The sequence below is a fragment of the Mercenaria mercenaria genome, chromosome 4, assembly GCF_021730395.1.
Source record: "Mercenaria mercenaria strain notata chromosome 4, MADL_Memer_1, whole genome shotgun sequence".
Classification (NCBI taxonomy): Eukaryota; Metazoa; Mollusca; class Bivalvia; order Venerida; family Veneridae; genus Mercenaria; species Mercenaria mercenaria.
Window position 1 is genome coordinate 67,813,882 of NC_069364.1, and position 14,795 is coordinate 67,828,676.

Sequence of the window (14,795 nt, forward strand, 5' to 3'; positions counted from 1 at the left end):
CGGGAGCGATCCCTCACTCGAATTAAAAAATGTGCTCTTCCGGCACGTGCCAAAAACTACTGACTTAAGATTTTCTGGAAGAATACAATTTTTCCTTGTGTCTAATAAGCGTCCACATAACTTGTCCGAACCGCAACGTCTTGCAAATCAGTACAAATATGGACAGTGTAGTTTTTATTCCAAACTTTACCTTTAAAATGATACGGAATCGATGCTGTCATTAGACAGATCTTTTCAAATCTTATGGTATAATTTGCCACTGGATCGATTCCCGACTGAGGCAGTGCCTTATTTCATATTATACCCTGTCTCGAAAATCCATATCAGATATGGTCAAATTTGTCACCAACAAGCAGCGTAACTAATACTATTTTCTAAATGCTGTTTCATCTTTCTCAGTAATTCATAGTCAGGTTAGTAAACGTAAAACAGATACATACTATTATGTGAGCCGCGCCACAGGAAAACCAACATAGTGGCCTTGCGACCAGCATGGATCCAGACCAGCCTGCTGGATCCATGCTGTTCGCTTTCAAAACCTATTCCAGTTAGAGAACCCGTTAGCGAAAAGTATAGATCTTGACCAGACTGCGCGGATGCGCAGGCTGGTCTGGATCCATGCTGGTCGCAAAGCCACTATGTTGGTTTTCTCATGGCGCGGCTCATGTACTGCTCTTGAAATGAACATTTTCGCCTATTTGTATCAATAGAGATGTTTTTTATGCTATAATTATTTTAAAATCGTCGTGCATAACTTTTATGGTTTCGTTGCCAATGGTAGTCATCGATGTAATATGCTTTAATTGTCCATGAAAATATACCGTATATATATTTCTATTGGCAACCCCTTAAGTACCGTTTATTTACGTTTACTGTGTTTATTGGTCGATTGTTAGACATGTATTTTGATCGATATGGTAATATGTATTGTAGTTAAAATGCATGGACAAAAAATTGTCTTATCGGGCTGAGTGCCAGTTTGTATGAAAATAACAGCTTTTATTCTGTTACCATATACACAATTCACTATAAAACAGAAACATTACGGTAACATTTTAGACATCCGTAGTGCAATTGACTTTATCAGCGTTCTTAATGCATGTATAAATTAATTGTGATAAGTTTCTCGGGGTTATTTGGTACTGTATGACCTGTATAACATGCACAACGTATGATAGTATGCCAGGTATGTATTGATATAACAAAATGTATTTTCGTCTATTCTCCACACATAAAAGATGACCTAAATATGCAACATGTTCTTTCTTTCTCTACTTAAGATTTGATATTTATCCTTGTTTTATGAGTTTGAAATGTGACCTAGAAATTATTATATTTAAAATGTATTGATATAGCAAAATATATTTTCGTCTATTCTCCACACATCAAATATGACCTCAATATGCTATATGTTGTTTTTTTCTCTAACTTAAGATTTGATATTTATCCTTGTATTTATAAGTTTATCATGTGACCTAGAAATTATTATATTTTAAATTGTATGTATGTAACGAGATACTTTATATGTATAAGTTACTGAAATAAAACTATGTTCTGTTATGTTCTGTTCTGTTTATGTTTGTTTACCAAAAGATAGAGATTATACATTTTATCTGAAACTCGTGGCTACGTCCAAACGCAATCTGTTGTACGAATTCAGCTTTTTTTAATTACATTGTATAAATGGTAAACAGAAATGTAAGTCTTTTTTTTTTCACAATATGCATGTTTCAGATGAGATAGTTTCAATTTATTAGACTGATATTTTTCCTTGTAAAGCCTGGAAAAGTACTTGGACAAGAGCATTGCAGACCAAAACGACAAGTGCCAGCGTCGATAATTCTAGATTACTGCTCGATGAAGCAAGTATGGGTATAACAACTGTAACTGAAAGTGAAAATATTCAAACATAAAGCATATCCAAAATTCAAATACAATGATTTTATGTTAACGATGTTCGAAAAGAAAGTAAGATTGATTTCTTTAAAATGAAATAAATTTATCTCTAAAAGGATATGACAGTCAGCATGTTTGACATTAGCTGTGCGATTGTACTAGTTTATGTTTAGAAAAACGGCTTTTGTCAATGAAACAGTTCTGATTTAATACGTCGTTTTTCATTCTGAAATGTGGTACTGTTTTTTCTAAATATCTAAATACATTTGAGGCAATATGAAGAAGGTATTAACAACACTGAATAAGTACCCTTAAGTAAAACATATTGTAGGCCAGTTGGCCATGCTAAATTTGGATCTTTCAGTAAAATACGTTGCAAATCAGTCCTTCCTCTATTGAAAATATATGTAATAATTAATGATTTTAAACCTACCTGGTGTGGTGGTCAGAGCTTTATCATTGCATGCTTGCAATGCATTGTTATAGAGGCGCTTGTAGAATTCTGCACTGGATGGGCACATCTTGTGGATGGCATTGAGAACGCATGTGTGGTTACTGTGAAATATAATCCAAACCAACACCTAGTAAGACACTTCTCTTTTACAAACCAAGAAGAGCAATAACACTGACTTATATGTAATGTGTATCGTCTGTTATGATGGAGGTGATTTTCTCTAACAACCTTCCTTTAAACTCCATGCCCACTTTTTATACATTCCCATTTTCTCTTACCATTACCCTTCCCCTTTTAAAGGCCGCCGACTTCGAATAACTTGCCCTTTACCGATGCGGACTAGAGCCTTAGTCAGTGCGCTGAAATCTTTATGTGAGGAAGCCACCAAGTTGGCTTACGGAAGGTTGGTCGTTCTAACAAGGTGTCCGCCTAAGATTGAAACAATACATACAGGTATGTAGGTGCACCTTGGGTTTTCATACATTATCAAAGCTGGAGAGTATCCATCTGACCTATAAGTGTGTCGGTGTGATGTTAAACCCAATAAAAACAAACACAACTTTTACCCCATCTCCATTGTAATATATGTAACATAATAAAGATGTACTTTTAGATGTCTATTTGAAGTAACTCGTCTACTATGTATTTGTTATATGTTATCTAGAACATCGATGAAAGACTTCTTACCTACAAGTGTCATTGGACTTAACTGTCAATGAACACTTTAGGTAATCGTCTGATACGGTGTTACTCGTCATACATTCCACTAAAGCTTCATAACCTGAAACCAGATATGAATTGAATTTGAATTATATATAATATTGATAATTCTTTACTTGCAATTTTTCAGCGTCAGATTGATATCAATTGCGATCAGTAAAAGGATAGCTTTACTTGATATGAAAGAAGAAAGTTATTTATTTAAATATACACAGTCTTGAAAATAAACGTTTTGGTATGATATTAATAGACGGTCGTCGACCAATGACCCGTAAGCACGTTTTACTAGACATTTATAAAAGGTTTGTCAAATGAACTAAATGATTACACAAATAGCACGAGTCTCTGTTTAGCAAAATACTAATGTGCATTGTGTAAATGAGCTGCGCACATGAGTATCAGTTCTAAGCTAAATATTATTAGTTTCATGGTAAATAATTGATGATTATTGTTAGAAATACTGGTTTTGTCGGCGCAAATGATCTCCTTTTCATGTTCACCGAATTGAGAATACGTTAGCACTGACGAAACGTCAATACTAGTAGAACGACACAATTCTTGCACTTTCGTGAGACATGTTGTATATCCTTTTGCTCGTCCGCTAAAAGAAAGTTAAAGTGTAGACGCATTTATTAAATACATGCAACCCAACATGACAAACTTCAAATTCCTGTTATCAAATTACAGTGAGAATATTCTTAATATGTTTTATACAGATTGGTCTTTTAACGCATTACAAAGCAATATCTTTCTATTCTTTTTAAAGTTGCGTCTGGCCTTTTTGGATCAAGTAGCATTTTTTATGTTTCTTTGTGATTTTGTTCTTATTCGTGTTGTTGATAACGTTGTGTTACTAAAGACTTCGGACACTTTCTATATGAATTTGCCTACCCCAAGAGTGAAAAGTAAAGTATTGGTACTTTTTATATTTATTTTTAATAATTTGATAGTCACATATTTTTACATCTGTTTGTAACTAAAATACTATACAAATGTTTGAATGGGCACATATAGGCATGTTATGCATGTATAGTAGTGAGAGAAGCAACGAAAGTTGCTTTCCATGCAGATGGCATATACAAATACGGCTAGACGCGAAAACGAACTAAACAGTCCAGCCGAGTTTCAGATGGAATTTTTATGCAGCGACCTGCTTCTACTTTAGCCCTACAAATGACACATTTCGAATATTTTTGCCCACAACTTCAGCCCTGAATGGACAACATTATCTATAGATGGGTTGTTGTCAGACTTATCCCGATTTAACTTTTTCCGATCTAGTTTACTGAGGCTTGTCATTTCGGACACATTTTGATTACATGTTTAAGAGAAACGAGCCGTGCTATGAGAAAACCAACATAGTGGCTTTGCGACCAGCATGGATCCAGACCAGCCTGAGCATCTGCGCAATCTGGTCAGGATCCATGTTGTTCGCTTTCAATGCCTATTGGAATAAGACAAATCGTTAGCGAACAGCATGGATCCTGATTAGACTACCGACCCTACGGCCTTGATAAGATTACTGCCTTTTCTTAGTATTAATGTTAAACAGCACACAAATATCTACCATCACTTATAAAAGAGCTATACAGACATGTACACGTACTTAAATAACTACCTGAACCACTGTAATAAAACTGACCGGTCACTTAAACATGTATACATATTCACACATGTAATGCGTCAATAACTTTACATTACGAACAGTGTATAGATAAATCAAGTACAGGTTGTTTGCAAAAATATCGATCTCTTTTTTATTTATTTATAGGATTTTAATCTTAAAATGTTATTTGTTTCTTTAAATAAACAGATTGTGTCACTTGTTTTCGACTGGAATTCAAATATTTAAAACTTCCGTAAAGTGATGACATTGTATTTTTACGGAAATTAAACATTTTATTTTTCAAGAAAATATACCCTGGCCCAGATAAAATAAGTAAAACATCTTGATAGGAACAGATACAAAATCAGTCTCTGCTGTAATAAATTAACTAATACATTGGTTTATCATTGATTCGAAACGATTTGGGTATTGTTTAAATACTTAAGGAGAAATTTGCATTTAAAATGTAGGCTAGAAGCATATGATAGTGTCCGAAGTCCTTTCATAATCTCTATCAAACAACCCCCCCCCCCCCCACCACCCCTTTTTACAATGCCCCTTTTTGTCTACTCGGCTTCCATACGTAATAAACCAAAATTTCTAACAATATTTGTCCATTAAGAATTCACAATTGTACGAGATGATTATGTAATATTATTTAACGTTTACGCATTGAAACATTTCATAAATTTTAGTAAGTAAGTGCCGGAATGCTTCAGTGATGACCATAAATGCAATAATATTAGAAATATAAACACAACGAGAAAGACAATTTATATAAATGTAAACAATGCGTATTAAATCAGAAATTATTTTTGTTATCCTGTTCTAGTGTAACAATAGCAAAAAAAATAGATAAAAAAGCATTTGTACTGAATATAAACAAAATGGATATTTCAGTAAATTATAACCTTACCTGCATATGAATTCCGTAAGTTCACCAGCTGTACTGTTCGAAGGAGGAGGTAAATAAGCCACGGAACACGCCTTCTCCATGTCACCGTCACACGACATCGCCTCCGGACTATTTTCTTAAATTAATATACGATAACATTAACTGAAAAGTAACAACACTGGATTCCCCAAAGAAATGCGCATAAAAGGTTATGATACCGTTTGATAATAACTAACGTTAGGAAAATAACACCCTGACATATTGCATAGTGCTTCTAATAAGTCTGCGGCAATATGTAGCATTAAGACTTTTCGCATCATGTACGTTGGCAAATTGCTTAGTGCCAAAAATAAACGTACGGGTTTTATAGCATTATAACTTGATAGCGAACGTTTGGAGATATACGACATTCTGACATTTTGTTTCGTGTTTAAAACAAATGTATATCATTCCGACCTTTTAGGTTATAAAGCATTCTGACATTTCGCTTAATCTTTATAACCAAGCTATATTGTAATATAACATTCTGATATTTCGCTTAATTTAAACGTCCAACGAATGTGTTTGTATAGTATTCTCACATTTCGTTTACTTTCAGTAAGCAACGTATCAAATTATGCACCATCTAGACGTGTTGCATAGTTTCAATAAGAAACTTATGGAGTTATTTAGCTTTCTGATATATTGTTCAGAGTTTTTTTTTAACCAGGGTACGAGAGATTTGCTTCATTGACGTTTATACATTTTGAGGAGTATTCTTTAGAAAATAATGCTATGATAATAAACAGTGATTTGAAAATATAACACAACTTCGGGTGGTACTGAATATACTTTAATTATACACTTATTGTAAAAGTCAATTGTTTGTTTTGTAATGTTTTAAACTGAAGCAACTTTAATTGTTACGCGAAAATTGTAGTTCATCATACAAAGTGTGACTCTATGAAAAATATTGTTATTGTCATTATTTCAGAACTTTTCACATGGATAATTAATGAAATGATCAGTGTTTAAACCTTTTTAAGCCAAAGTTGACTATACATGTAAAGACACATGTGAATTCAAACGTGAAAAATATTATTGTTGTTGGTTTATTTTTAAGCCATACCTCAAGGTTTAAGATTCAATTTGCAAAAGACATAAATCTTGAAAGAAAAAGTACAACAGGCTCGACATCACAGCGTCATAATAAATTTCTACAAACCGTAATCAACCATACAAGTTCCAACGTTGTTTGAAATATTGATGGACTCTTTGTATGCTTTAATGGCATTTGGACACATTATATTGAGGTATTTATACATGCATCCACTTACACCATTTGTGGCACTAAAACAAATCAGTTAATGACATTAATACGACATAAATGATATTACCTGTTTGGTTATGAGAAACCCTTGTATAGAACCTACATTAAAAGTTACTTTACAATTTGAGATCTAGACCATTGAGGTCAAAACAAATACAAAAGTCTTGTTAAAGGTGGTCTGCAGGTAGAAACTTTCACACAAAAAATTAGCTCTCCGCTGATTTTAAGATTGAGACTGACCATAAATGACCATAAAATTAATACTGAGTAGTCTCTTGGAAATAGTCATTTGCTTCGCGTTTGATTTTAAACATGTAATTCAGACATAAGTGACAAAAAATGTTTCATTATCAAACACGATCAGTTGAGACTGAAAATGTTGGTTTTTTTTTGTTTTTATTTTTTGTTTATTTGTTGTTGTTTTTTCTTTGAACAAGGGGTCTGATAGACAGTCGTATCTATTGCCATCATTATGGTTAAATAGTGATAACTATCAGTAAATACTCGAGATTTCGTTACACAGCATTTCACTGCTCATTTCCTCTAATTGCCGTCTACACACTACCTCTAATTGTACTCGACCTTATTCATTCAATTTTAGTTGTTTCAAAAATGTTACTGTTCAGACGAAACGTACTTAGTAAATTCGTAATATCAAGTCAAGAAGAAAAAATGTTTGAAGAGTTTGCTGAAAAGAAAAAAAAATATAGAACGGCGCATGTAAGAGAAACGCCTCGAGTACTTAATACCAACTGGCATCAGGGTTCATAATTTGGGAATTTATATATACAATAAACTGAATTTGTTTTGATTATTATTATTATTGATTATTCACATAAGATCAGAATATTTCGATAAGCTTTCTGATCTTAATCGCACTATTTTAGTTACTTCAAAATAGCAGTGTATGAAGCGCTGCCCGGAGCAGAGTCAGAGTTTGTGCAAACTTAAAATTTTCACAACGTTGGATTTTTATGAGCAGATGATCATTTTAACGTTTACATACACGTGGCTAGAATTACATTACAATGTTTTAACTTGTGTTAGGTGCCTCTTTATAATTTGTCATATACATTATGTAGATAATTATTGTCTTCTGTATTAGAAAGAGATTTAATCGTATTTCAAGTGAATTATATTTCATTAGGCCTTTTGCACTGACCGTAAAATGTGTGAAGAATCAGACAACACTCGTGAACTAAAAAGGTATTTACAAATTGATACGTAGTTTCAGCTTAACCATATAGTCTGGCTACGGACAAGATAATTTTTGTCGTTTTCTATTTGTTTTATTTTTTAGAAAAAAATAAACTCTGTTATATATTCTGACTTCACCAGTCTTGGCTCTGCATAACTATGTCTGCCAGTGTGTTTGAGAAGAAAAGGGACATAATTATACAAACATTGAATAGCCTCAGAAATCAATCCTATGAACAAAGCATATGGTCTGAACACAAACTATGTACCCGTAGTAAGAGAGACTAATTAAAGCACTGTTTACTAAGGGCCATATATAACTTTGTTTTCTAAGTGCAGTTTCCTACCTGCTTCCTTTTTCATATCTTTATACACTGTTATATGCAAATATTATCGGTATTTGCAATATATATCTGTAAGCGAGTAAAATGTCTTCGAATATTTCATTCTATAGCACTACGGATGCAAGCAATGTATTTTTTTCAGGCTAGAAACGTGTTTTGTTGACATGCTTCCTAATGCATGCACTTAACTAAGAGTAATACTATATAAGAAAAAAATAATACTAGTTCATATTGTATATATATATATATATATATATATATATATATAGGGTTTTTCTTCAGAACTTTTACACCATGGTCATTATTGTACCTAAAAGGTTCATGTCATCTGGACGTAACGTAAAAGCAGGAACTTACTTGCAAGGGTCTTCTGCATAATCATAAGTCTTGTTCAGTATTATACCGGAAATACAATCATAATAGCTTCGAACTTTGACAATCATTGTCTGACATGTAAGATACTCGTAATAATCTGAAATATATAGACTTGATAAAATAAAAAACAACAAACAAAAGAAAGAAGAAAGAAGAAAAATGACAATTATGCAAAAGGAGACAGGAGCAGTAGACAAAGTATACGTTCTAATACAACATACATTATTGACAAAACATTCCATTAAATTCTGTTAAGTTAACAACAATATAATTTAATCGATAACAGGTCCGTTTGGTCAAATCTATGGAATCCCGGTGCGAAATGCTATTTGCTATTTGAGTTTCGTTTTGATTTTGCGTTTTGCGCTTTCCTTTTTGCCATATGCCTTTGCTATATTGCGTTTTGTTTTTAATAGCAATGACAAACACAACAACTAAATGCTATAAAGATATCTATACAGGCTTTTTTTTTTATTTTTTATTTAACGTCGCACCGGCACATGATAGGTCATATGGCGACTTTCCAGCTTTAATGGTGGAGGAAGACCCCAAGTGCCCCTCCGTGCATTATTTTATCACGAGCGGGCACCTGGGTAGAACCACCGACTTTCCGTAAGCCAGCTAGATGGCTTCCTCACAAGAAGAATTCATGAAAGAGATCTTAAACTGAGGCTGACCTTAATTGTATTTTATGGAAATCATGTGCGAAATGTCTTTTGCTATTTACTTTTATACGCCCATGAGACGAGACGTATTTATTTTATTGGAACACCTACGGCGGCGGGCAGAGTCAATTAAACTAACATGCATCGAATATCCACTAACTTGGTCACAATGTTTATATGCATAATGTCTCGGCCAAGTTCGATAACCAGCTCGATTGTCCCAGTGGCTCTGGATTTACAGCCATTGAATTACTCAAAATTACAAAAATTGACAGTGTCCGCTCTCTAACTTGAGCAGTCCTTGTCCAATGTTCACCAAACTCGGTCAAAATGTTTACGTGTATAATTTCTCGACCAAGTATGATAACCAGCTGGAACCTCCAAGTCTTTCTAAAGTCATGGTCCTCGCCGGATACTCACAATTACGTTTGTGTTTTGGCCATTTAATTACTTGTATTGTGAAAATTGACATTTTCTACTTCATAACTTAAACATGTTTAATCCAATGTTCACTAGATTTACCAGAATGTTTACTGACAAGTGTTATAGCCGGCCTATTTTTGGGGATTTTGCCATTCTTGTTGCTGCTTGACTTTTTACGAATCTCAGTTCGTATGGAATTCCGGTGCGACATGGTTTTTGCTGTTTGCTATTTGCTATTTGCTTTATGCGTTTTGCTTTTTGCATATATGTTTTGGCACTTGCGTTTTGCTATTTGTCTTTTGTTAGTTTTTTTTAAATATATGCCTGTAGCAATAAATAATAAAATCTATAAAATCTGTAAAAGATCCTTTGGAAGCAATTAAAGAATGCAACGAAAAATAATAATAGCAGACACGGTTTGATTGAGTCTGTTCATGACATGTAATGAAATGTGCAACACCTCTTGCACCCCTTAGCACCGGCTGAAGCAGAACATAAGAAATCAACGTAAAGCATCTTTAAAAAATATATAATTGGTAACGTAGTATTTTGAATTTCTATAGCAGTGAGATCGGCTGCCTATACAATATGTTTTATTCTTTTAGCGTTTTGATTTTATGGTATTTTTGCGTCTTGATTCTTGTTGTTTCTGTTTGTGTTTTGCTTCATGGGTTTTGCTTTTTGCGTGTTGCTTTTTGTGTTTTGGGTGTAGTATTTTCTAACATGTACATAACTGCATAAAATGCGATCCCGGTGCAAAACGCAAATAGCACAAAGCAAAACGCAAAACGCAAAAAGCAAAAAACATGTCGCACCGGGATTCCATAAGTTCGACATGTTTTTTTGCTATTTGCGTTTTGCTTTTGTTTTACTCTTTGCTGTTTGCATTTTGCGTTTATACTTTTTGTGTTTTGCTCTTTGCTGTTTGCGTTTTGCTATTTGCTTCTTGCGTTTTGCTGTTTGTTTCTTCCGTTTGTTTCTTCCGTTTTGCTATTTGCTTTTTGTGTTTTGTTCTTTGTTTCTTGCGCTTAGCTCTTTGCTATTTGCTTTTTCGTCTACGTTTTTTGTCATTTGCTTATTGAGCTTCAATCTTTCTAAAATCTACTCGTAAAATGCTTCATTAGTAAGATCGTGTACGTCAGTCAGATTAATTGTGCAATTTATCTAAACGAAACATTACATACAATTATATTACTAATGTTACAAACAAAGCAATTTATAAAACAAAAATCAAGCAGATCTTGAATTTCAGCAGCACAGACTGTATCTTAAACACAAACCGTCGAAAAAAAGCAAATAATGCAAAACAGCAAAAGGTAATTAACAAAAAAAAATGTCGCACCGGAATTCCATACACATCTGCAATAGAGCAAAATTTGATGAAAAGGTATTTAAACTTTAATAATAACACATCGGTAATGTAGTATTTTAAAAACTGTTCATACCTGTGTTATTGCGACACAATTTGTTGTAATAGAAATCAGGTAGACTACCAGCGAGTGTTTTGTTTACGGTGTAAGCAAAAGTGCCTGGGCCACATGTTGTATCTAAATGGTCCTTGTAGCATTGAAAGGTTTCTGAAGCTTCTGAACTGAAATGTTTGTAAAGTTGATATAGTCTGTCTTGCAGAACAATATTTTGTTACATTGGTTATGATGATTAAAGTTCATTAACGTGTTCATTTTTTCGGAAACGTCTACCGAATGAACCTGAAACATTTACTAAATAGAAAATGTGTTAAGCTGTTTTTTGAATTTTACATTTCAGTGTATATAACCACATAACGGTTTTCAACGTTACATCTCAACTAAGTTGAGTCGGCAATAAACGATTACGTACAAGTTCTAAAATTATTTGGATACATGCATTAGGAAATACAAGAGAAACTTTATGTACGCAGGGCAAAATTACTAGAAAGTTTCAATATATTTTTGAACAACGGTTTCCGCTTTAATGACGTGTATTAACTAAGAAACGGTCTAAGTGGGGAATGTGGAATATCTGCATAATTATCACAGAGAGTAACATAACAAGAGAGCATCAAATGATATAAAGTCGATCACCATTTTAGCTTTATTATGACGATTAGAGTATTTCAGATGTTTCAAATGTACAACATTGTAAGCAAACATTGCTCAATTCAAGCATCGTTTCAAAAATAGAATATTTAAAAATGTTTTCTTCGTGTGACTGGGACGTCTATCAGATGATTTTTCTTGTGTACCAGACAAAAGAAGTAGTGTTGTAAACCACGCATAACCAACTACACATTTGTAGTAAATTCTTGAAATAACTTGTTAATTTACATAAAACCGGTTTACAATCTAAAACCTTAATTTTTGTTCCATATAGTAAATTTTTCTTCGATTCCAAAAGCAATTCTTTTTTCTTGCTGTATAGGTGCGGACGGGACTTTCCGACACACGAGGGTAATGGGTAGGCAGTAACAAAGATCTACCGAGTTACATAAACAGTTACTCAAGACCCATATTTATCATCTGCATCTGAAGCCAGAGAAAGAATCTTACATTCTACAATCTTTTGTTAAGAATAAATATTACAAATAACTCACCAAATGACCTTGCGTTCGCTTTCAATTTACAACAACTTAACACTTGAGTTTTTCAAAACTCATGAACAGACTTATTCAAACCGAGTCTGCTATTACTAGTATTCTGCTTGATTGTATTCTTTGTTTAAAAAGGATCTATTTACAAGTTTTATTTGTATAAAAAAGACTTCTTATTATAATGTTTGAAAGAAAAACTACCAGTTTTTAGTGGAATCAAGATTTGAAACAATAGTCAATCTGTCTGTTATGAGAACTTAGCTTGTAAGAATCAATTTGGGAATCCTTGAATAATGAATAACAGTTTTTTATCATTGTTATATTCATACCACGTCGTCTGATACAGGATTTTCTATTTTATTTAGGGAACACCTACCCACATAAGTAATTCATTAAACCCTCTCTATTCAAGGTTATTTCGCCGTTTTCTGTGACGTTAAAAATGGAGGCAGATTCAGCTAAACAATTCTTGAACATGTCAATACTGCATGTGTCTTGTGCATGCTTTGTCACTGTTGTACCTAAAAGGCATGTGTTAAATATATTGTTGAAAAAACACTTAGATGCTAGTGTTGAAACTTTATATTGCTTTTACATTCGCAACTATAAACTTATGTAAATTCTAAAAAGCTGACGTGACTACGACGTCACTTACAAAAAGGCGGAACATTCTATAGGTTATATTGCTCGGTAGACTGTGGATGTTTACAAATTTCATGTAGTCAAATGAAATAGTACGTGCTACATGTCGGATGTCGGACGCCATGACAGGCGTGTGTTGTAGCATTGTCTTATTTCAGAAAGTGTTGATTAAAAGCTCAAACCATTGTCTTTTTCTCTTCAGACCAAGAGTGGTGCATGTTTGATAAAACAAAATCATTCCAAATTACTATTATCAAGATCTTTCATCAAACGTTTCCGCGGTTTGTGATAGATATAAACGTTATCTGAAGTGAACTGAGATAGAACGAATATACAAACATCGCGGGACAAAAATACAGGTACATTAAGAATAATTTCAAGGATAATTACCTTTTGTTGTGGAGACATCGTCTAAGATGAATCCTACTGAAACGGGAAATACATGATTGCGTAATTGGGTGTGGGGACGACAATGTAATCCAGTTGGATTTGTTTTTGTTGTTGTTTTTTTTCTTGTTTTTTTTTAATATTGGCATGTAATTCGCGCAATAGGAATAGCGATCGCCAATATTTATTAACAAGTTATTTAACAGTGTTAAATTCATTGTAAGTAATTCAAATCAATTTCAAATTAGGGTTGTAATGGAATTATTGAAAGTAAGCTTTTATTGAGAGACATACATTTGAGAAAAAAATGAAAATATATTTTCAAAATAATCAGCTGTTCAAATATATCAGTTTTACAAGAAAACAGTACACGACACCCACCTGATAGGCCAGGCAACATGCAAAACAGCACCGATAACAGCAGCAGCATTGTTAGGTTTGTAAAATAAAAAGAAAAACACACATTTAACAAACTAAGTAATGTAGATTGTAGAAACAAAATTTTGATAACCTTCTTTTGATCTTGAAATGAATGTATATTTCAGCTCAAAAGTTCTTTTCATTTCTTTGTCTGAACTTTTGGAAATTGCAGACATCTATGGTAAGCGTAACAAAAATATTGACTGATGTTCTTAAACAGGAAGAAACGTATCCAAATATATATTAAATAAATGAATGCAGTGCCAGTTCTTTATACATTCAAAAATATTTTAAATATAACGATTTGAAAATATACAAAGGCTGCATATGTTAAATATAATTAAGCTCTATGTAGAATATATATATATAGAGAGAGAGAGAGAGAGAGAGAGCACTTCGATTTTCGATTCTGTTCCGACTTGCAAAACAACATATGATGAGAGTATTGAATAAATGAATGAAATACGTTTCAGGGCGACTCTACGCAAATGTCATTTACGTATCAACGAGAAGACATTACACTTAAAACATTTTTAAAATAATATATATATAACCATATACAGAGCGGTAGAAATATCAATTGTTATCATCTATTAATACTAAATACCTGACTGTCTGCTTTTTTCATAGGATTATTAACAGGTGAATAGGTGAATTCGACTGACCTTAATTCAATTTCGAGACTCTATAGGACTTAGCGAAACAAATGTACAAATGTATTCAAATGTATTAGTAAACTGTTATGGATATGAAAGTGTACCTGAAGTAAAATTAAAACCATCAAACTAATCTTTCGAACCACGACTAATGTATTGAATCAAAATTTTACCGATGGATACTTTAACAGTCGATTATGCTTTCGAACAACTGGACCGAGGGTATGACTGATTATG

The 14,795-nt window shown here is 33.2% G+C and overlaps 1 protein-coding gene across 3 annotated transcripts; it reads right to left on the bottom strand.

Moving 5' to 3' along the window:
- Positions 1 to 1,058: 1,058 nt before the first annotated feature.
- Positions 1,059 to 14,083, bottom strand: LOC123553468 (uncharacterized). Of its 3 annotated transcripts, none has more exons than XM_053541605.1 (11): positions 13,864 to 14,083; positions 13,486 to 13,521; positions 12,830 to 12,974; positions 11,330 to 11,475; positions 8,779 to 8,893; positions 6,776 to 6,900; positions 5,593 to 5,707; positions 3,571 to 3,671; positions 3,038 to 3,131; positions 2,330 to 2,451; positions 1,059 to 1,887 (listed from the first exon to the last, which is right to left on the bottom strand). In XM_053541605.1, exons 1-11 carry the CDS (start codon positions 13,910 to 13,912, stop codon positions 1,754 to 1,756), a joined length of 1,182 nt encoding a protein of 393 aa, XP_053397580.1. In that variant the 5' UTR covers positions 13,913 to 14,083; the 3' UTR covers positions 1,059 to 1,753. The 3 variants fall into 3 exon arrangements, with proteins under 3 accessions (XP_053397580.1, XP_053397579.1, XP_053397578.1); XM_053541604.1 differs by having other exon boundaries at positions 1,060 to 1,887; positions 3,532 to 3,671; positions 13,486 to 13,518; positions 13,864 to 14,078; XM_053541603.1 differs by having other exon boundaries at positions 1,060 to 1,887; positions 3,532 to 3,671; positions 13,864 to 14,078.
- Positions 14,084 to 14,795: the final 712 nt, after the last annotated feature.

Excerpts from the sequence above, each read along its gene's own strand:
- LOC123553468 (XM_053541603.1), bottom strand. The coding sequence starts at position 13,912 with ATGCTGCTGCTGTTATCGGTGCTGTTTTGCATGTTGCCTGGCCTATCA. Across the intron at positions 8,894-11,329 it reads ATTGTGTCGCAATAACACAG|ATTATTACGAGTATCTTACA; the intron begins GTATGAACAGTT and ends TATATATTTCAG. Across the intron at positions 2,452-3,037 it reads AAGTCCAATGACACTTGTAG|TAACCACACATGCGTTCTCA; the intron begins GTAAGAAGTCTT and ends TATATTTCACAG.